Source organism: Pseudomicrostroma glucosiphilum, assembly GCF_003144135.1.
Source record: "Pseudomicrostroma glucosiphilum strain MCA 4718 unplaced genomic scaffold BCV69scaffold_1, whole genome shotgun sequence".
NCBI classification, from domain to species: Eukaryota; Fungi; Basidiomycota; class Exobasidiomycetes; order Microstromatales; family Microstromataceae; genus Microstroma; species Microstroma glucosiphilum.
In genome coordinates, this window is record NW_020289913.1 from 650,397 (window position 1) to 671,153 (window position 20,757).

General features: G+C 56.7%; 10 protein-coding genes across 10 annotated transcripts; 6 read left to right on the forward strand and 4 right to left on the reverse strand.

The window, feature by feature from the left end:
• Positions 1-520: 520 nt before the first annotated feature.
• Positions 521-3,746, forward strand: BCV69DRAFT_275177 (hypothetical protein; the record flags this gene model as incomplete). The annotated part of the gene is made up of 8 exons (XM_025491064.1): positions 521-642; positions 818-990; positions 1,033-1,214; positions 1,383-1,625; positions 1,698-1,739; positions 2,380-2,586; positions 2,982-3,069; positions 3,157-3,746. 8 exons carry the CDS (start codon positions 521-523, stop codon positions 3,744-3,746), a joined length of 1,647 nt encoding a protein of 548 aa, XP_025350878.1.
• A 448-nt stretch (positions 3,747-4,194) lies between these two features.
• Positions 4,195-5,269, reverse strand: BCV69DRAFT_279644 (putative SOD2-superoxide dismutase precursor, mitochondrial). Its single transcript, XM_025491325.1, has 4 exons — positions 5,100-5,269; positions 4,821-4,992; positions 4,621-4,748; positions 4,195-4,542 (listed from the first exon to the last, which is right to left on the reverse strand). Exons 1-4 carry the CDS (start codon positions 5,214-5,216, stop codon positions 4,285-4,287), a joined length of 675 nt encoding a protein of 224 aa, XP_025350879.1. The 5' UTR covers positions 5,217-5,269; the 3' UTR covers positions 4,195-4,284.
• Positions 5,270-5,485: 216 nt separating this feature from the next.
• Positions 5,486-7,850, forward strand: BCV69DRAFT_279645 (NCA2-domain-containing protein). Its single transcript, XM_025491326.1, has 2 exons — positions 5,486-6,920; positions 6,996-7,850. The coding sequence occupies exons 1-2, from the start codon at positions 5,538-5,540 to the stop codon at positions 7,779-7,781; spliced, it is 2,169 nt and encodes a 722-aa protein (XP_025350880.1). The 5' UTR covers positions 5,486-5,537; the 3' UTR covers positions 7,782-7,850.
• Positions 7,751-9,078, reverse strand: BCV69DRAFT_309596 (hypothetical protein). Its single transcript, XM_025494727.1, has 2 exons — positions 8,807-9,078; positions 7,751-8,718 (listed from the first exon to the last, which is right to left on the reverse strand). The coding sequence occupies exons 1-2, from the start codon at positions 8,984-8,986 to the stop codon at positions 7,855-7,857; spliced, it is 1,044 nt and encodes a 347-aa protein (XP_025350881.1). The 5' UTR covers positions 8,987-9,078; the 3' UTR covers positions 7,751-7,854.
• Positions 9,079-9,222: 144 nt separating this feature from the next.
• On the forward strand, positions 9,223-11,550 carry BCV69DRAFT_279647 (hypothetical protein). The gene is made up of 3 exons (XM_025491327.1): positions 9,223-9,862; positions 9,944-10,696; positions 10,784-11,550. Exons 1-3 carry the CDS (start codon positions 9,279-9,281, stop codon positions 11,307-11,309), a joined length of 1,863 nt encoding a protein of 620 aa, XP_025350882.1. The 5' UTR covers positions 9,223-9,278; the 3' UTR covers positions 11,310-11,550.
• BCV69DRAFT_296040 (hypothetical protein) lies at positions 11,467-11,919 on the reverse strand (the record flags this gene model as incomplete). The annotated part of the gene is made up of 1 exon (XM_025493961.1): positions 11,467-11,919. The coding sequence occupies one exon, from the start codon at positions 11,917-11,919 to the stop codon at positions 11,467-11,469; it is 453 nt and encodes a 150-aa protein (XP_025350883.1).
• A 211-nt stretch (positions 11,920-12,130) lies between these two features.
• On the forward strand, positions 12,131-14,545 carry BCV69DRAFT_279648 (hypothetical protein). Its single transcript, XM_025491328.1, has 4 exons — positions 12,131-12,803; positions 12,906-13,034; positions 13,121-13,398; positions 13,474-14,545. The coding sequence occupies exons 1-4, from the start codon at positions 12,322-12,324 to the stop codon at positions 14,241-14,243; spliced, it is 1,659 nt and encodes a 552-aa protein (XP_025350884.1). The 5' UTR covers positions 12,131-12,321; the 3' UTR covers positions 14,244-14,545.
• Positions 14,546-14,745: 200 nt separating this feature from the next.
• On the reverse strand, positions 14,746-17,506 carry BCV69DRAFT_264967 (hypothetical protein). The gene is made up of 3 exons (XM_025490767.1): positions 17,036-17,506; positions 16,778-16,939; positions 14,746-16,694 (listed from the first exon to the last, which is right to left on the reverse strand). The coding sequence occupies exons 1-3, from the start codon at positions 17,136-17,138 to the stop codon at positions 14,872-14,874; spliced, it is 2,088 nt and encodes a 695-aa protein (XP_025350885.1). The 5' UTR covers positions 17,139-17,506; the 3' UTR covers positions 14,746-14,871.
• Positions 17,507-17,692: 186 nt separating this feature from the next.
• On the forward strand, positions 17,693-18,623 carry BCV69DRAFT_279650 (hypothetical protein). The gene is made up of 2 exons (XM_025491329.1): positions 17,693-18,098; positions 18,260-18,623. Exons 1-2 carry the CDS (start codon positions 17,790-17,792, stop codon positions 18,521-18,523), a joined length of 573 nt encoding a protein of 190 aa, XP_025350886.1. The 5' UTR covers positions 17,693-17,789; the 3' UTR covers positions 18,524-18,623.
• Positions 18,624-19,185: 562 nt separating this feature from the next.
• Positions 19,186-20,636, forward strand: BCV69DRAFT_302239 (putative GCY1-galactose-induced protein of aldo/keto reductase family; the record flags this gene model as incomplete). Its single annotated transcript, XM_025494636.1, has 5 exons — positions 19,186-19,301; positions 19,416-19,432; positions 19,544-19,620; positions 19,713-19,795; positions 19,896-20,636. Exons 1-5 carry the CDS (start codon positions 19,242-19,244, stop codon positions 20,634-20,636), a joined length of 978 nt encoding a protein of 325 aa, XP_025350887.1. The 5' UTR covers positions 19,186-19,241.
• Positions 20,637-20,757: the final 121 nt, after the last annotated feature.

Consider the following 20,757-nt stretch of genomic DNA (forward strand, 5'->3'; position numbering starts at 1 on the left):
AGCGGCCTCCCCAAGCCGGACCGTCTCGATTCTTTCCTCAATCTTTCTTTTCTCCTTCTACATCACCTGAACCATCCTTTGCATATACCGAAGGAGAAGCCGAAACCTCAGCCGCTGGATTAGCAAGAAGTCAACAGGAAGACATCGCGCGTGTCCTCTTACATAGCGACCACGATGAGGCTTCCGTTTCCTCCGCCATCGAAGCGGTGGAATCGCTGCTGCCCAGCATCACCTCTGACGAAGCGGCATTGATCCTACTGTCATCGATTGCAAAGGTAGTGACGCTCAGCGGTGGATGGACTGAAGAGCGGGCCTCCCTTCTCACCACTGTATATCAACGCTCCCTCGGCTGTCTTGCTAGCGCGGGCGAGCACAAAGTCCGGGCGTCTCGAGCGCTCTTTGCCCTGTGCCGAGACCTGCTGAGATCTAAGGAGCCTGAACTCCTCCGATTCACATCTGAAGTGGTTGTCGACAGAAGACTCAGAGGGGCGCAGGTACGATGGTTGCTGCGACGCACGACATGGCCGCTGAGGAGTATGGCAAGGCAACTCTCCCAGACGGGTTCATCGGCGAAAGACAAGCACCAGCTCCAGGCCATTCTCCAACAATGGGGCACGGCAGTGCAGACGCTACTGGTGGGTGGTAAGCTCGGCGTAGTGAAAGAGGCAATATCTGAAGAGAGTCACTCTGGAGCATTCGTCGAGTCCGCCCTGTCATACTTCACGGTACTTCTAGCGGAATATGCCTCGAGCACGGCACTGAATGCTCTTGTAGCCACTGCACGAGATCATGCTTTTCATTGTCAATATGTGGCAAGCATAAGTGCCGCTCAAGAGCAGTCTGCTGATGGCGTTCGAGCTCCTTCTGGATTTCACCGCCTGCGGTCGCCAGTTCCCCGCGAGCTCAGAGCAGACGAGATGGAACGCCCTTGGTCGCCATATCTGCCCGTTCACACAGTAGAGCTCGTTCTGCATCACTTGATGGGACGAGGTCAGTTTCGTCAAGCTGTTGATTTCTTGGACTTGATACCAGCGGAGGGACGCAGTCTACGATGCTATGAGCTACTGTTGGAGCGCTTTGGCGAGGGCGAAGCCGTTGGTTCGGGTCTGAAGCTGAATCCTCCACCTCCAGTCGGATCGATGCCATTTCAGAACAAGATCTGGCAAGAAGCTTTGGCTCTGGCAAGGCCAGGAGAGACCTCACCTGCCTCTTGGGTACGTTTGTACGAGGCTAGAATGCGCAGCCATGCCCTCACTGGTTCAGTCAACCTTGTCATTCGCGACCTGAGAGGCCTAAGACGTCGACGAGCCTTCACAATCGAGCGCACACGCTCCACGTCGCTGTCTATCTTTCGCCATTCAGCTCAAATCGCTGTGATCAAGACTTTCCTCAAGAGTCAAGGTTGGAACGGCGCAAAGAGGCTAGCCGAGAAGCTCATCGTCGATTCCCGACGTGCCAGATCGGCTCAGTTGGAGGACAAGTCCTCTCATTTTGAGACTGCCGTCCTCAACACGCTGCTCAGGGGCTTTCTAGACATCTTTGCCCTCTCCACAGGCCCTAGCGTGCCCGTCTTCCTTGCGACTGCACAGCTAGAGGGATTTCTTCGGGAAATGGACGACCTGCAGGTCCGTCTCGCTCTGCCCTCGGACCTAATCACTCGTAATATCATCCTGCTCGCTCTTCTCCGGTGGGACAAGGGACCCTCTGTAGCAGGGCTGGACATGTTGCGCGAGCTCTTGGTCCGTTGTGGAATTTTTCTTGATACTCACAAGAGCGGCGACACCCGCTCGGACCCATCGTCCAGGGCCTCGCCCCCATCTGGAGATGATGGAGCTGATGCCAGACACTTTCTGCGCTTCGAGGCGAGCATCTTGCGGGCTGTGTCCCGCTCCTTTTTCGAAAGAGGTATGCCAAGAGACGGACGCCGGGTCATTGGGATTCTGAAGGAGGCGGAAAAGCTGGCAAAAGCTCGATTAAAGCCACACGAGAGGGTGTGGAAGAAGGGTCGTGCGAGGCTGCAAGGGTCCTAGTGGTCAGGGTGCCCTCACTGTACAATACACATCGTTACCCGTGCAGCTGTTGCGAAACTGACCGGATGTTTTCCGCCCTCGCTAGTGCCGCCGGGGTTCGGGAGCGACTTGAGATCCTTGACAGCATCGGCTTGTTTGCATGCCAGGGCGGATCACGGCCAGCTCCTCTTCCGTCGGTTCCGATCTAGGTCTAGGGGCTGCTGTCTGCAATCGCCGAGTCTGTTCCGTGGGCGAGCAGAGGGCCAGGCAAGACGCAAGTCTCAGGGCGGAGTCGGAACTCGGGCGACGTCAGCGGCAGGCGGAAGAACATCTATGCCAAAGGTCGATGTGGCGCATGTCACTGCTGTAGTGCTCCCTGGGCGGTGTCCGCTGCAAGTCGCCGTTCGATAAACATCGAAAGGAAGCTTCCAAGTGCGCAGAGCCATCAATCCTTGGCCCCTCGTCTGCTGCTGCACTCCCATACCATGCCCGCACAATCTCCGACGCCGAGATCAGCCTGTCAGCCTCGTGCATCTTCTACGCATCGCCCTCTAGCCGGCCATGTCAAACGCTACGGGTATGACGCATGCACAGCACATCTTTGGAGAACCGATCGAGTCTCCCACTGCCAGACGGCGTCTTTGGGTAGAATCACAGCAGAGGCGAGCGAGGTGTTGCACAAGAAGCGCGACAAAGTTCTCGGCCGGTCGAAGCGAGATGTTCCAATAGTTCTTGGCCCATCACCCTGGCATCGTGCGGCTTTTGAGTCTCGCAGCCTTTCCCACCCCTTTGGCCCACCACCCCCTCACTCCCTTCTTTCCTGTCTACCAACTTGCCTTTCGACTCTCCCCTCTCTTTCTCCTTGCACTCGTTTCCACTTGATCTCCTCCGCTTTCTACACTTGCCAACTTCTCTTCATCGCCTCCGAGCAGCACTCTTTACACTCAAACCATTGCACTGCAATCCGCATAGATCGCCTCGATGGCAGCCTACGCTTCACCAGCCAATCAATACGGTCAGGTACCGAACCCCGCATCACAGCAGCAGCAGCAGCAGTCTGGTGAGTATGCACAGACAAGAGTATCCAGTTCAAGAGGGACACCCGGTGCTAACGTCACAGGAGTCAACCCCACCTTCGACATGACAGGCCCTTATCAAACCAGCGCCAATGGCCACAACGCCTATGCCTCAACACCTAGCAGCACATACCATCAAGGTTACAGCCAACCTTCCGCTGGCCAGCCTTCCAATGGTCAGCTCCACGGCCCCTACACTATCCACCAGTCGCCTGGAAAGTACAGCCGAGTGGACAGTCAGGAGAGCTTGAGTCTCCCCTACACCCAGCCCAATGCCCCACCCCACGCCAAGTTTGCCTCCTACGCTTCCTCCTCCTCTTCACACCAATCGGGTCCAGGATACTACGGCGAACGTCCGCCCAGCACTACCAAGCAGTTGAGCGAGAGTGCGCACACTCCCGCCCTAGCCGCAAGGGAGAAGTACATTATCCGTCGCGAAGCTGCTTTGCAGGCGGGAATGCACTCCGAGTCTTACTCGCGCTTTTCTGAAAAAGTTTCCCCACCCGTAGTGTCAAAGAAGAGTGCGAGAAAGTGCTGGATTATCATCGCTAGCGCCTTTCTCGTAGCCATCATCTTTGGAATCTGCGTAGGCGTGGGTGTTTACTTTGCCCAAAAGCACGTCACCGCCGACAATCTCGCCGTCAAGGCAGGCAGCTCCTAAGAACGTCGTGCTCCTCAGCATACCTCTTACTCTCCCACCCTTTCCTCTTTGAGAGCGGCGCCGGTGAAATCTGGCCCCCACAAAGAGGTCGAGCATGGACAGCAAAGGTGGCATTCCCTTTGCTGTTCCTGTAGACTGTGTGGTGCGTTTTCTTTTCTTCCCCCCACCCGAGTGCTCGGTAGACTCCCCCTTCTAGCTTTCCTTTTGCCTTTTTCTCCCACCTCATGTACTGTACATATATTCAGCTCGCTTCGTTGCGTTCCACATTCCCCATCCTTCTCCCCTCACCCACCCCATCGGAAACGATCAACGGACATTTTCAATACCATTAGATTCAATATTCATCACGTAGTCCAAGAGTGCAGAGGGTCATACTGCGCCCCACGGGGTGATTCTGCACTTCAATGTTCTGAGAGGCCATCACATAGATTGAAATCGTGTGATGCAGCTGTCGTTTGGTCTCATTAGGTACTAATTCACCCTTTTACACTTCCTAATGTCTGTTCCCCTTGTATACCCAATGTCCGTCCACCTCACTTCACTTGGCCTGCTTCAGCCTCTCCTCTGCAGTGTTCCAGTTGATGACCTTCCAAATCTCCTCGAGGTAAGCAGCCTTGTTGTTCAGGTGCTGAAGGTAGAAGCCGTGCTCCCACATGTCGATACCAATGAGGGGTACGTGGGACAGCAGAGGGTCCTGGTCCTTGGTGGTGATGATGTCCAGAGTGGACGTCGAAGGGTCGTAGCCGAGCCACGCCCAACCGCTACCTTGAATGGCAAGAGCCTGAGCGTTCATTTTCTGTAGTACAATGGGGGGTGAGTTATTTGGTGAGCATGTATGTCAGGTGATTGGGCTCACAGCTCATCTTTGGCTTACCTTCTTGAGAGCCTCCAGATCGCCGTACTGCTTCTCAATTGCAGCCTTGAGCTGACCATTTGGCAGCTCACCTCCGCCGTCCTTGGGAGGGGCAAGGTTCAGCCAGAAAAGAGAGTGGTTGACGTGGCCTATTAGGGTAGGGCAACGACAAGTGAGTTAGAGCGCTGCCATCATCGATAGGATCAGCATGTTAAACTCACCACCTCCGTTGAACTTGATGGCAGATTGCGATGCAATGGTACCCTTAACATCGTTCTTGGCGAGAGCGTTGTTGAGGGTCTCCTCGGCATTGTTGAGGTTAGTGACGTAGGTGTTGTGGTGCTTGGAGTGGTGCAGCTCCATGATCTGAGCAGAGATGTGGGGCTCCAGGGCCTGTGAATCACCGAAGTGCGGCGGGCCATACGTTGGTCAGTACCAGGTGTAGTTCTATGTAGCTATGTGAGACTGCTCTGTCTCAGAGCCTTCCATCTGCGACTCACATTGTACTCGTACGGGAGCTTGGGCAGGGTGTGCTTGAGCCTGGATCCTGCAGCGAGGGTCGAGGCTCGCTGAGGGGCTACGAGAGCGGCAGATCGGGCAAGTCCTGTGCGAAGCATAGCGAGATAGTGATAGTCTTGGGAAGAAGGTCAACTATACGTAGCTGTAGAGGGTAGCGATGTATACGGAGGATGGTACTATCAGAGGAAGGAGTGCTGCAAAACAGGCTCAGTGCCTTCCTTTGCCCGAGCGACTCCACCCGCACGCAAAATGTGGAGACAGCGCGTAGCGTGTGAATCGCCCGCGGGGATAGGAAGTCGGAACGGAGGCACGTCCCCAGATCGGACATGAGGTGCAGCTACGCTCGCCTCGACTCTTGGCAGCGTGACCCGCCTTCGATACATCATACCCTGCTGTAGCTCAATCTACGAGTGAGGACCATGGCCGAGTCTGCTGAGTCGCTCGCCCTGGACTGGTTCGCATCGACGTCGAGGAGGGTGGACGACCTCGATGCGGAGCAGCGCCAGGCGCTTGAGTCCAAGCATCGCTTCCGCCGAGAGCTCGCAGCAGCCCAGAGTACCAGCCACGGCGATGGCAGCGACGGTGAGGGTGACTCAGGCAACAGTGGACTTCGAACACCATCTGGCGTACCCGCCTCCATCATAGAAGCCAAATCAATTCCGTCTCGCGACGAGCTCTTGAGCGTGCTCAGAGCGTTGCAAGAAGCGCAGACCGCACAGGCTTCTCCCTTGTCAGACTCGGCGCAGGTGATTCGCGTGACCTACGCAGCGTATGCGCTCGCACTCAACAACCTCTTCGAAGAGGCAGGTAGGCTGCAAGAGTCCAGCTGGTACTGGAGTGGAGTCGAGGACAGCTCGTCGGCCACCGCCCTCTACCTCCTCCAGACATTACCCGCACGCCTGAACCTTTTGGCGCAAGAGGCTTACCGTGTACTTAAGAATGGAGCACGATCCGCTGCCGACTCGTCTTCAGCTCCACCGCCGCCAATCAATCGCGAAACGATCGTCGCGACGATTCGCCAGCTGCGCAAGACGCCAGACGTCGTCGTGGGAGCTCTTTGGCCGCACGCCATCAAGCAGAGGGAAGACGACGAGCGAGAAGCGTCTGACGAGGTAGTCACTGCTTCCTCGCTGGGCAAGGGCAATGGACAAAAGCTTGGAGGCAAGGCTCTGGCTGGCCCTCTGGTCCTGTTGCGCAAAGCCAAGGGTCTGTCACCCTTGACTCTTACCCTGCATGAAGCGAATACAAAGCAGAAACTGCTCCGAAAGAGGAGGAATCAGGTCGCAAAGAAGCTCGGCGCACTTGCATCTACCGCGCTTGCCTTGTCAAAGAGCCAAGAAGAGGTCACGGCTCAGAGTGCAGACGAAGAAGTGCAACTGCTTGTGAGCAAATTGCAGGACGTACTGCTCACTGACACTGCTACGCCTCAGCCTCGCTTTGAAGCTTCCTCTTCTGTGCAAGTGTACGAGGCACTAGCCCACGTTCTGGAGAACGCCCCAGCCTTGGAGTACCCCATCGTCACAGTAGCCGCACCAATTGGCCTTTCCCCACCGTCGCGACTCGCCATGCTCTGGCCTCGACTGGTTCTTTGGCCCACGCTAATGTTCTTCGGTCTTCGCCTAGCCTCCCGCAATAGACAGGCGATTGCAGAGGCCATTGCCGACGGCAAGGAGACAATCAAGGGCTTCTTCTACAATTGGGTCGTGGACCCTGTCATGGACTTGTTGAACACGATTAAGGGTGGCGACGTTGCAGATGATGGCGGCATCGTCACCAAGGAAGGACGAAAAGCAGACCTGGAGGTGAGTCCGACCCGTTAGAAGATCCTAATGGGCGCAGTACTGACATGACAGTCTCTCGCTTTGGATTCACTGCAGAGTCTCGAAAGGATGGTGACAACCTACGCAGTCGACAAGGGCCAAATCTCCGCCCAAGACGCAGCACGAGCAGAGGAGCTGCGCCGCAAAGTTCGGGAGGGCGACCTGGACGTGGTGATGCGCGCCTACGAGGATCAGCTCAAGTCTCCCTTCAAGGCCCTGACCATGGGCTCTCTCCCCCGCCTCCTTCTGATTCAAGTGCAGAAGGCAAAGTACGACTTGGCCGTCGCCATGAGCGGCATCGACCACCTGCTCAAGTCTCAGGCTCTCCTCTTCGGGGCCGTGGGAATCGCTCCCGCCATGGGGATCCTCTGGCTTGGCTTCAGGGGAGCCAAGTGGATTGTCCGCGGGAGAGAGATGCGAGACGACGGAAGGGAAAAGGAGCGGGCGTGGGCTGCAATGCGCAGAGTGGATCGTCTGCTCACCAGAGGCACCTCCTCACCCACACATGCCGGCGAGGGCATGTCGGACAAGGCGTATGGTCTTTTGCTCCTAGAATTGGCAGATCTACGCAGAGTCGCTCATGAGATCCTGCCGCATGGAGGAGGAGGCAAGAAGCAATCCCGCCTTCGTCATCGGCAGAACAAGGGCAAGAGTCAGACCAAGGGCAGAGCTAGATCAGATTCTCGTCTGACGGACTTCTTGGACGATGTGAGGGATCTGGAGACGATTGCCGTTACTGCACAGGGCAGTAGTAGCAGTGGTACTGATGGGATGGCCGTACAGACTAGAGCAGTGGAGCGGATGTGGCGGTGCTGGGGTAGCGTCTTGACGCTGCCTGTATAAATGCAATTGTATATTCGTTGCCTGAATGATATTGTAAAAGTACAGATTGGCAAAGAAACCCTCTCAAGACGTCTCAAGATGCCGAATCCTTCTCGGCTGCCCGCTTTGCCTTCTTGGCAGCCCGAGCCTCCTTCCTCGCCTTCTTCTCTGCCTTTTCTAGCTTGCGCTGCTCCTTGCTCAACTTCTCCTTCTCCGTCCCACTGAGTACTGAAGGCTCTCTCGAGCTAGACGACGACTTGTCCTGCTGCTCCTTCTTGCCCTTCTTCTTCTCACTCTTCGCAGCTTGCCGCTCATCGTCTGACCTTTTTCTTTTGCTAGAGACAACCTCGTCCCCTTCTTGAGACGTGGAGCGACTCTCTTCCTTCTCGCTCTTCCTCTTGCGCTTTCTGCTCTTCTCCTCGTCTTCATCCTTTTTCCTGCTCTTCGAGCTAGACTTTGACTTGTCCTTCCTGTCTTTTCTTTCCCTCTTCTCTTTACCCTGCCTCGGCTCCTTCTTGGACGAAGATTCGGCTATCCGCTCCCCCTCGTCCCCCTCGCTGGGCTTGGGAGGAGCAATCGCTCTCCCGCACTCGTCGACCACAGCCTCGATCTTCTTACCCTCAGCAGCCTGATCAGCCTTGGATGGAGATGTTGGAGCTTCCTTCTTCTCTTCGTCCGACTTGGGCTTGGGGTGAAGCTCCGGTCTTCCCCTGACGAACGAGCTCATTAGTACCCTGCGGGCATACTCGCGCTTCGCAGCACTCTGCATGGACATCCTCGATGAGGAGGCTAGTGGGCTAGGACCGGGAGGGAGGGATGCGGGTGGCAGTGGGAGGGGTGATGGAGCTGGGGATGGGGCGGGAGAGGCTGAAGATGATGCTGTTGCCGATGTTGTAGCAGAGGGTGAGTTGAGCTTGCTGCTCGAGCCTGTTCCGATATTGAGGGTCTTTGCGCTTGTCTGTAGCAACGATAGGGACCCACACGTTCATACGTCAGCCCCGTCTGCAGAACAAGTGTCCCATAGAGGCGTCTCCCTAATCACTTACCTCAAAGAGACAGTCCCACCACTCTACGGCTCGATCCCTCTCCTTTCCCAGTCCCTTGAGTCCTCTCTTCTGAGGGATGGCCAGTGGCTTCTTGAGGCCTTTACCTCCTTTTCCGTCCAAGGGTACCCCGGCTCCCTCCCATCCCTGCGTGGTGAGGAAGGTGGTGGAGTTGAAAGACATGACCGAGGAAGAGAGGAGGGGGGGAACAACGATGACCTCAAAACAGAGCCCTTGTGATTTGCTGTCTGTGGTCTCCGTACAGTGAGTGAGCAGGCAAGCGGGTAGACCAGAGCCGATGCGAAATCCCCTCGGCCACTCAAATTTCAGCTGCTGCCCCGCACACGCTGCTGCTTCCGTGTGGAAATTTTTGCCCAGCGTGTGCCGCGAAGCGAAGCCAACGACTGGAGCAGGAGCCCCTTCACCTTGAATCCATGACCATCAGCAACCAGCTGGACAGCCTCATCTCCCCACAATGAGCCAGACGAATGAAGTACAGCAGGCCGACGCAGGTACCTCGAGCTCTTCCGCAGCAGCCCCGCCTCGTATCGTCGGGCCCGATGGTCTGACCAACAAGGAGCGCCGCCTAGCCAAGCAGGCCGAGAAGAAGAAGCGGGCAGAGGGAGGGGCAGCAGAGACTGTAGTGCAATCGACGTCAGCGGCCAGCGCAGAAGCACACTCAAAGGCCATCAAGAGGAAGAACGACAATGATGAGACAGCTATACAGGCAGACGGTATTGCGAGCGAAGACGCAACAGCGCCGGCAGCAGAGGGAGAGCAGGAGGGCGAGGTAGAAGCTCTCTCCCACAAGGAGCAGCGCAAGCGGCGTCGACTGGAGAAGAAGGGTCTCCTCCCAGCACCAGGCTCAGCAGAAGATGGCAGCGCTGCAGAGAAGAGGGAGGCACTGCCGGAACGATCCCCTTACGCCATCTGGATCGGTAATTTGAGCTTCATGACTAATGCTCAGAGGCTGCAGAGCTGGCTGGAAGAAAAGGGATTGCAGGGTATCAGTCGAGTGCATATGCCGAAGGGCGTTAAGAAGTTTGAGCAGAACAGAGGGTGAGTAAAGCAGCCAAGTAAGAGTGCGCTGCGATTCATCAAGCCTCACGCTTGCTCTGTCTCACCTCCACCCCATTGTAGGTTCGCATACGTTGACCTGCCGACAGCCGAGGCTGTACAGGCAGGCGTGACCCTTTCGGAAGACCACCTCGAAGGCCGCCGTCTTCTCATCAAGTCAGCAACAGACTATACCGGCCGGCCAGCTCTGAACCCTGCAATGGCAGCACTTGCTCAGGCCACACCCTCAGCAGGCAATGTGGCAGCCAGTACCGGCGCTGGTGCCGGGCCCACCCCAGACGAAGCTTCCCCAGCTGGCCCACCCGTTATCACGCCCGGAGGAGGAAAGACGGGTCTGACCAAGACGGCGCAGAAGATTCTCCGAGGCCAGAAGCACCCTGCTGGTCCGACGCTCTTCGTTGGCAATCTCAGCTTCAATTCTACTCAAGAGGGACTGCTGGAGCTCTTTGAAAGGAGTGCAAAGGCGAGGGAAAGCTGGACTAAGAGTGTCAAGGAGAGGAAGAGGGAGGAGAAGAGGGAGAAGCGCAAGGCGGATTCCCTGGAGGCCAAGAAGAGGAGGGCAGAGAGGGACGCTGCCAAAGCACTCAAGTCGGGGACAGAGAGCGGCAGTGACAGCGACAGTGATGAGGACGAGGACGAGGACGAGGACAAGGCCAAGGTTGATGCAGCATCTTCTGATGGCGACGACGATTCCTCGAGCTGTTCTTCGTCGTCATCTGATGAAGAGCAGGAGGACGAGGAGGAAGCTACCCCGCGAGGAGCTGGAGTGCGAAAGGTGCGCATGGGCACATTCGAAGACACTGGAAAGTGCAAAGGGTGAGTCTAGTGCGATTGGTAAATAGGCAAGTATGTACTGGTGATTGACGTTCTTCGCCCCTTGCCTTCTTCCCTGTCCATTAACAGATTCGCATTCGTCGACTTCTTTACACCAGTCTACTCCACTGCCTCTCTCATTGACCCCCACAACTACCGACTTGATGGACGAGAGCTCACCCTCGAGTTTGCAGGAGCAGACGCCGTGCGTAGAGGAGCACCCAAGACTCAGCGCACTGGTACTGCTGGCGGAGGAGGCGGTCGAGGCAAGTGGCCTAGCTCGCGTGAGAGTCTGGGTCATAAGCCCGAGAGGCGCGAGCGGACCGGTGGTCCTCGAGCTGACAAGCTCAGAGCTAGAGCTGCTGCAGCTCCTGCTGCTCAGGCAGCTGGAGAGGAGACGGCAGCTTCTGCTGGCGTGGATTTGGGTGTGGTGTCGACCAATCCGAACCACAAGGAGAACCAGGCGGAGCGACGTGCTCGTCGAGAGAGGGAGGGTGGAGCCAAGGGAGGCTATACAAGGAGGGCCAAGCCGGGAGCGGCCCTGGCGAATGCGCAGAGGGGTAAAGTGGGTATTGATACCACTGGTGAGGCCGGTACCAAGGTCACCTTCGACTGAATACAAGCACACCCTAACCATCCGTATGCCTTGCAATGTCACTTGTCATTCTGTCTCTTGGTCGTGATTGCTGGTGAGAATTGATGTGAGCCCTGAAGCCCCACCTGTTGCTGCGAGCCTCGTTGTCGTGGGGTGTTGCCCCCTGTGCTGTGGCTCCTTAGAGGCCATTTCCTCCCTCTTCCTCATCGTCTTCTCGCCTCCACGTCTCCCAATGCTGTATCAGCCTCTGTGCCGTCATTCCCTCCCACTCGTGCCCCTGCCTGGCAACCATGTCCCTGAATGCAGCCGAGCTGACCAGCAATCGGCAAAAGTAGAGTCCATTGGGGTAATGTACATATCGTGCATATTCGGGGCGAGACCAGATTGTGTGTAGGTGGGCTAGATAGCGGATAAAGGCAGGGTCTGAGAGAGGTGCGGGTGTGGTTGGAGAGGCAGCGAGGGTGAGATGGTGGATGTAGGAGGGTGAGGATAGGGAGGAGAGGAGCTCAAGCTGCAGGGTGAATTGGCGCGAGACCAGGAGCTCGTGGTGTGCTCGCAGAGGTGATTGCGAAGCTGCGGAGGGTTCAGGTGCGCCTTGTGCCTGACCTGGCTGAACTGCTGCTGCTGCCATCTTGAGGGTCAAGGTATCGCCAGAGTGTTGGTTGGCCCTCGAGAAGGACGCAACCCGAGATGTCGCCTCGCCGTGAAGGGCGACGGAAGCGGAAGCGGAACGGAGCTTTGGGCTCGTCTCAGGTCCCCGCCCGGGTCCCTTGGTCATTCCGCACCAGGAGTGCAATTGACCCGAGGACCCCGCATGTGTGTGCCACTCACTCCCCGTGCTAAGTACACACACACACACTGGAGCGGCTACCTTTGCAACTGCTCTCAACCTCCATCCATCCATCGACGCATATCAAGAGCTCACAAGGTCACCACCGCAGTCCTGAAACACAGTCTTTTCGAGCTACTGTTCCCAACCCCTCTCTGTGGAGGTCCACTGCGAGATCCCCCCAACCACACTTAGCTCATAAGCATGCCCCCCAACACCTCAACACAGCGTCCTCCTCCCCCCCCCTCCTCCTCATCCCGGCCAGATCGCACAAGCATAGATTCCTCCTCGCATTCCCACAACTCTTCAGAGGGAAGCATCGCCTCCTTTGCCTCCTCTACCGGGTCTCGCTCCACAAACCCTTTTGGCTCACACAGCGAGCCGCCCCCTGAGGAAATGGCAGACGATGGTGCTTCGGCCTTTTCGGCGCATACACTCAGGACTATCCGGAATGGGGCTGGATCGGATGAGGAAGAGGATGAGGATGGAGAGCATAGGGTGATTCATATCAGGCCGAGTGATGGAGGGGAGAGTGGTCTGGGAGGGTACGCAGAGCAGACCAAGCTCACTAGCATCGAGAGGAGGAGGACAATCGTCAGGGCACTTGCTAAGCTGGCCATACTCTTTGTCGTGTGCGCGGGTGTGGCGGGTGGAACACTTTGGCTTGCTTTGCCCGACATCGATGAGTGAGTGTTACCGTGGAGGGGCCGCTGCTACGTGGGGGACCACTATGCCATGTGGAAATGTTCTTACGCAGACTATCACTGCCTCCCTTTCGGTCTCATCAGTGAGGACAAGGCCAATTTCCATATCCCAAAGAATTTCGATCAGCTCAAGGCACTCAATGCCATCTTGCAGCGGTACAAGGACGAGAACTTTGGGAGAGTGATGCTCTGCTGGATCATTGTATACATGTTGTGAGTATGCCCCAATGTCCGCCACCCCTCCACTTTCTATGGATGGCTGACCCCAATGTCTTACCTTGTACGACCCTTCTCCTCAGTCTCCAAGCCTTCTCCATCCCCGGCTCAATGTACATGTCCATCCTCGCCGGAGCCATGTGGGGCGTCCCTCTGGCTCTCCCCATCGTATGCGCATCAGTGGCAACGGGAGCCACGATTTGCTACCTCATTTCCAAGTTCCTTGGGCAGGTATTGCTGGCTGTTCCATCTTGGAAAGCCAGAGTAGACGGCTGGAAGGCAGTACTAGATCGTCAAAGTGGTGACATGCTGTCGTACATGATTGTCATCAGGATGATGCCTTTGCCTCCACACAACATTGGTGAGTTGCAAAGTGTACAGATCTGAAACCGGCGCTACTCTTGCTGACCCCACCTCTCGTCCTGTCGTCTCACAGTGAATATTCTCGCGCCTCATCTCGGCATCAAGCTCCCCCTCTTCTGGCTCTCCACCTTCCTCGGCATCTTCGCCGTCTCCGTCATTCACACTACCATCGGCGAGAAGCTCGACGAGATGACCTCCCCCGCCGACTTCAAGCTCTTTACCTTCCGCAACGCCCTACTTCTCGGAGGCGTCTCCATTGCCGTCCTCGTCCCCGTCGTTCTGAAGCGGAGGAGCGGTGCTGAGCCTCTGGAAGAAGCCACGCCTGGTGCGGGTCGTGTGCGACTGGAGGGAGAAGAGGGTCCTCTGCGCTCTGGCTCGAGATCGCTCATGGGCCGTAGGAGGCTCGAAGACGATGGTGACGACGAAGACGATGACGAGCTTCCTCCCGTGAGGATGCGCGGTGCGATTGCTGGCTTCTCTTCTCGCAGCAGCAAGAGGAGTGGGGCCGATCAGGAGGCCCCCTTTGAAGACGACGCAGACAGCGATGGTCGGCCCGGGTCGCGGGGCTCGATGGACGGCGCAGATACCGACGAGGAGTCTCTTCCGGGCTTTGACGATCGTAGAGAGCAAGGGCCTGGAGCACGCAGGAGCAGAACCGCTAGCGGGACTTACTCTCGCGGTCACTCTGGGAGCTTTGGATCCTCCAAAGCTGGAAGGGTCCTCGGCCTTGCTGGACCGGGCAACATTCATCCGCGATCCCACACACATTCGCACGCTAATGGCGGAGCGTCCATCACCGACTCTCTTTCTGGGCTTTGGACAAAGGTTACTGGGAGGGATTGAGCCGGGCTCATCCCTTGTAGCGTCCACTCGTTCGGCTCGCTACGTCCCTCAGCAGTACGGCTTGATGGTCCCTTACACTACACACTACATACAACCTGATCCCACTTCCGCCTCTTTCCCAAGTAATCATCTGTTCCACCTCCTATGTAGCATTCCACTCTCCTGAACATTACCTGGCTTCCTTTAGCACCACTACACCCGTAGCCCACATCTCCTTCAAGTCAGCTTCTCTCTCGTCATGTTCCATTCGAATCACGGTCCTTTGTCTCTCTCGCCCCGCCACTCCACTCCTGAAGGGGGGGGGGGGGGGGGGGGGGGGGGGAGTCTTGCCAATAGATGTCACGTTTACTCTTTTCGCGCTCCTTTTGTTCCCTGTTGTGTACCTAGGTCCGATTGTGGCCAAGATGCAGCACTGTCAGTCTCAAGGGAGCTAGTCTAGGCGGTGGCAGATTGAATAAGGGTAGGACAAGATTGTTTAGATTCGCACAAGAAGACGAAAGCACATAGACACGGACGCGGACATGGACATGGATACAGGCAAATAGGCCTCACCCACCTTTCCTTGGACTCTTCAGCCCTCTTACACGTTCCCTCTTCCTCCTCCTCCTCCTCATTCTCACTCTTACTCTTACTCATTGAAAAGGTCTGGCACCCCCTTCCAAGCCTTTTTCCCCTCTGCGCCCTCTTCAATTTCCTTCCTCTTTGCAAAGTACTCTCCCATTTTCCCTCCATACTTCCACTCTGGTTCTTCTCCTTTAGCCTCATGGAACCATCTAGGTTCATGCTTTTGTTTCTTACTTTCCATCTTTTTCCTCCTCTCCCGTTGAGAACCTTCGAGGGATTGCTTCGTCTGTTCTGCCTTGTCTACATCACCTTCTTCAAAGGCTCGTTGGTCAGGTCGTAGACGCGTATCGGTTGGGGGAAGGAAAGGCTTAGCGTCATCGGTGAGTTCATTGAGGCTCATGGCAAAGTAGGTGAAACCATAGTAGTCTTCTGCCGAAGGAGGCATTTCTGCCGCTTCCCAAAGCACCTGATAGTTTTCCTTGTCCTTTTGACGGGCGAAATTGTCCGACCATTTGCCCTTGAGTCCAGTGACCTTCTTGCCATTCTCGTCGTATACGTCTCCTTGCACTGCGTTGCGAGAGCCAGTAGAGCCCCACATGTTGCCCTCCTTGAACTCCACGACGGCCTTTTGACCCGTGTTGGCATTGGTCACGGTCAACTCTCCAACGTGCTCGAGGTACTTGTTGCCCGCCAGGAGGTTTCGCATAAAGGAGCTGGGCTTGTTGAAGGTAAAGGCATCGCCGTCATCGAATTCCAGTCGAGATTGACCCTCGGGGATCAATTCCATGGATTTACCCCAGAACTTGTTCTTCACTGCGCTCCAAGCACTCAGGTGCCAGCCGTTGCCCTCGGCGTACGAGGCGACGATGGGTGGCTGGTGCACCACCTTTTCGGCAATGAAGCGAAGGTGCTTGTCTTCTCTTACGCACTCGAACGTTTCACCCAGTAGGGGATTGAAAGGCTTGCGACTGGCTCGCAGCTTCGTCGAGGAGTAGCTGCTCACTGCAAATGCGGTAACGAGACAGATGCGCTCCACCCAATCCTTTGTCTCGCTGGCTCGCTCGAGAAGATCAGGAGCATACTCCATCTCTTCGCAGGCAGCCTGGAGGAGGGAGAGGGGGCAGTTGAAGGATACGGGGAAAGAGATGGTGGAGAGGTCTTTGCCAGCATTCTTCTTGAGCATGGAGAAGAGAGAAGTCTCTTCACCCGAGACCTTGCTTGGCAGCTGCTTGCGGTACTGAACCTGATCAGAAGAAGGCTTCGTCTTGCCTTCGCCCTGCACTGGCTTTCCGTCGTCCTCACGGTCGGACTCCTCCGAGTCGTCTTCGTCGACTCCATCAGATGAACCAGTTTGGGATTCATCCTGTGCTTCATCTTCGTTCATGGACCCATCAGCAGCATCGGCATCGAAGAAGATGCCTTCACCAGTGCCGTTGGACTGGAACGAGTTGATGCTGAGGCTCGAAGCGGACAAGTCGGAATGCATGCCCTTCATCGATCGCTGCGCCTTCGTCTTTGGGATACGGCTCTGCAGCGCAAAGGTCAGGTTGGCGTGCTCCGCTGCCAGCTGCTCGGCAACATTGGAGAGGGCTTCGAGGGCCTCGTCGCTCTTGCTCGGTCGACCCAGGTTGGTCATGCTCTCGACGATACCGCCGCTGCTCTGACTGGCCTTTTTGAAATTGCCTACTTGAGCCTGCACCTCTTGTACGAGCTTCCCGACGGTGATGCAGGAATTAAAGACGGGAGAGAGGTCGACTGGAGAGACGTCTGAGCCGCCGTTTGATGAGACGTAGATCTTTTGGTCAGAACCGAAAGACTGCTCTGGAATGAAGGAGCGCAAGTGACTGTGCCAGAGGTCAAAGTCTGCAGCGCTCAGCATCTTGAGATCTGTGCAGGGAATTAGAAGGGGAGGCCTCTGCGTCAGGAGTGGGCTCGATTGGCTGGCGCCTGGGCTCTACGGCCACACTCACGAAAGACGGCCTGGCCGCTGTCTACGTGTAGAGTACCATTCCTCTTGCTGCTGGTGACGCTGGCATTGGGGACATTGATGGAATCTCGAATGGGCTTGTCCCTGCTCACGGCGTAGGTGAGGTTGCCCTGTTTGGTGAGGATGAGGAAGCGCTTGGCATAGCCTGGGAGCAGCAGCGAGGAGCCAAGTCATAGATTATGAGCAACTGCTGCGCTGCGTCTGACACACGCTGCTATGTCCACTCCTCATCTCCACCTACCTTGCATCTTCTTCCTCTTCTTCTTGAGCACATATCCGGCATGAACAATGTCATCCTCTTCGATCTTCATCCCCTCGTGTTGGCTGTAGCTCCTCTGTGGCATCTTGTCTTGGTGACTGTGCTTTCGTGACGAGGATTGATGAGGGCCCTGTCCGGCAAAGAAGTGGAAGCGTCGTGCACGGGTAGGGTGGACAGGAGGCGGGGAGGACAGAGCAGATGGAGGAGATTGAGGAGGAGGAGGAGGAGGAGGAATCAGAAGAGATATACCGCTCGCCCTGTGATGGCCCTCCACGATGGGCAACAGGGCAGGGGAGCTGAGGCCGAGGGGGAGTGCGGGGTAGGAGCTTCGGGAGCGATTGGTGGAGTGGCTCCTCCTGGCGGGGCTCCTCTCTGTCTGTCTGTCTGTCTGTCTGTCTGCCCTTCGGCTGCAAGGCGGAGGATGGTCAGGGTGCAGACTGGGTACGCGGCGAGGGGCAGCCGAGGACCATCGTGGGTTCCGATTGCTGCAGCTGCAGGCCACCCTGGAAGCGTGAAAGAAGCACATCGCCTCCTCCACGCCCCGCCTCCGTTCCTGCCTCGCGCTCCGGCCCCGATGGCACCGGCCCGACGGAAAGGGCGGCAGACCGGGGTTAGGTCGCTACTTTGATTCCACGGCCTACCACCCAGGCTGGGAGTACAGCCAGCCAGCCAGCCAGCCTCAGGAACATCCGTACACCACATACGTTCTTCACGATCCACCTCGACACTCGCCGCAATGCCAGCCCCAAAACCTCCCTTGCCGCTAGAAGACGCGAAAGTCCTCGCCAACGACCTCCTCTCCACCCTCCCCTCTGCATCCTACCCGGGCTTCTCACGTCATGCTACATCCCCCACCGTCAAGCTTATCTCGGCAGAGCGGCTAGACAAGAATGGCAAAGAGGCATCACCAGAGGATGTTCAGAAGAGCAAGTTCCATGGCAGGATGGTGTTTCGCATGAAGGCAGAGCAGTACATGATGAATGAGATTGGCAGTATGCACGGCGGCTGCGTAGCCACTCTGGTGGACAATCTCACTAGCGTAGCCGTAAGTGGGGGTGCCACTCAAGCGGGGGCCCAGAGTGTGGCTGAAATCGGAAAGACGAGGCTGAACTGACTGCATTCATCCTATGCCTCGCTTGCACTCTTCCTCAACCGTTCGTTCTCTCTCTCTCTCTCTCGCTGCTCATTTCACACGTGGACATCCAGATCTACCTACATATAGCAGACACGGAGCCGACGACGCCCTGGGCCTTTCTGGGCGTCACATCATCCCTCTCGGTAGTCTATCTAGCCGCCGTACCCCTCGATTCCTGGTTCGAAGTCGAGTGCAGCGTCCTTTCCATCGGCAGCAGAATTGCCGTAATCACTGCCGACTTTTGGTTGCTCGAGGGACCAGAGGGAGGCAGAGTGAAAAAGACGGCAGTGGGCACACATACCAAGGTGGATAATTCCTTTGCCAACAAACTATGAGGGCGTGGGAACGGGAGTGCCTGGCAAGGCGCATTAGATCTCAGGGCATTTTCCCGTGTGCTATCAGTAATCCCCAGAATGTACATATATATATATCCGCATGATTGCTCCTTCGACTTTCCCCCCACCACCATCGTGATTGGAACTCTGCGGAGCAACAAAGCTACGGGCCATGGCTTGAGATCTCGCAAGTGCTGTACGGCGCTTGGCGCTTGCGCCGACGCCGGCCACCGGCGGTCTCCTGCTGACTGCTGACCCCTCTCGCTATTCTCGACTTGGGGGGAGTGGCTATCCCGGAGCCTGCTCTTCGGGAAACTAGATTGCCGAGCCAGAGAAGGCCTGCGTGGAGCCGTCGGACTTAGATGGCCGTGCGGGAGTGGAGCGGGGGGCCAGGCTGTGGGGATGGCCTTGGCCTGAGAGCAGAGGCGGGGCGATGACGACAGGCAAGATGGCCGAGGCAGACTTGGGAAGAAGAGCGCATCGGCACACACGCTGCAGCCACACGTAGCCATAGACACACGCCCACAACGCACACTCACCCAGGCCAGGGCCAGCGAAGGGTGAAGAAGAAGAAGGGTCCGAGCAAAGCACACAAGTTCGACTTTCCCGGTATTTAGTCACCCTCTTCAAAGACGAAATTGACTTTGCCGGTCTCCTTCCTTCCACATACATCGTTTCCTCACATTTGTCTCTAACCACACACAAATACCTTCACACAATGTCGCTCCCTACCCACTTTACCTTCAACAACGGCAAGAAGATCCCTTCCGTTGGTCTCGTGAGTATCGCTTGCGAGCCATGTGTGTGCTGTGTACACCGCCCTGTTAGGCGCTCGTGCTGATCTGTGCCTTTTCTTTGTGCTCCTCCTTCTCGTCTGTGTCTCTGCTTGTAGGGTACCTGGCAATCTCCGTGAGTAGCGCACCCTGCCTGAGGTCTCCAGACTGCAGCCTAGCAAGCGCCACCGGAGCTCCCGCTGACCCGAAAGCCTCTACCTTCCTACCTTTGCCGTCTTCTCTACAGCCCCGGACAGGTCCGTGATGCTGTCGCCTCCGCAATCAAGTCTGGCTACAGGCACATCGACTGTGCATGGGCTTACCGTGAGTATACGGGAAAGGGGAAGACAGCAGTACTCAAAAGCGCTCGTTCAGATGGCTGATCAGTATTCTTCCTGACTGCTTCCCCATCATAGGCAATGAGCACGAGGTCGGAGAGGGTATCAAGCTCGGTGGTGTGCCCCGAGAGGAGCTCTTCATCACCTCTAAGCTCTTTGAGGTGAGTAGCAGTCTGCGCTATATTTGCAGCTTCGATATTCGCAAAGAGGGGTCGCCTGACAAATATACCCTCTCTGCTCTCTCTCCTCCCCACCTCATAGTTCCACCACAAGCCCGAGCACGTCCGCTTGGCTCTCAAGGACACCCTGAAGAACCTCGGCATCGAGTACCTTGACCTGTACCTGATGCACTGGCCTCTGGCTGCTGCCACTGACCCCGTCCCTGAGGGCCAGATCCCTCAGGACTACAAGTACGACTCTGACGGAAAGAAGGTCGTGGACAAGGACCTCTCTGACAATGTTGTGCCCACCTGGAGGGAGCTTGAGAAGGCCGTAGATGACGGACTTGTCAGGAGCATCGGTATCTCCAACTTCAACATCCGCCGCACCAGGCTCCTCCTCAAGGATGCCAGGATCAAGCCCGTTGCCGACCAGGTCGAGCTTTCCTTCACCTGCCCCCAGCCCGAGCTCGTTGCTTGGCTGCACAAGAACGACATCCTGCCCCAGGCTTACTCGCCCCTGGGATCGACTGGAGCCTCGCACGCCTCGCTCAAGGAGATTGACGAGCTGGCAAAGAAGCACAACGTTGAGGGTGCCAACATCCTGATCTCGTGGCAGGTGGCCCGAGGCTGCAACCCTCTGCCCAAGAGTGTTACTCCTTCCCGCATTGCCAACAACTCCAAGCTGGTCCAACTGACCAAGGAGGAGGTCGACTCGCTGGAGAAGGCTGCCCTGCAACAGCCCCACAAGCGTGTCTGCGACCAGAGTGATGACTTCAAGTACGACATCTACGAGGAGAAGCACCCCGAGAACAACGACAAGGTCCAGTTCAACAAGGACTAAGTGTACGAGTCGTTAGACGTCTTTTGTAGCCTGCCTTTTCCTCATCTGAGTGTCATTGTCGTGCCCAATGCAATGATGACTGCCAGATTCCGCGTGCTGTTCGAGCGAACGATCCAGGATG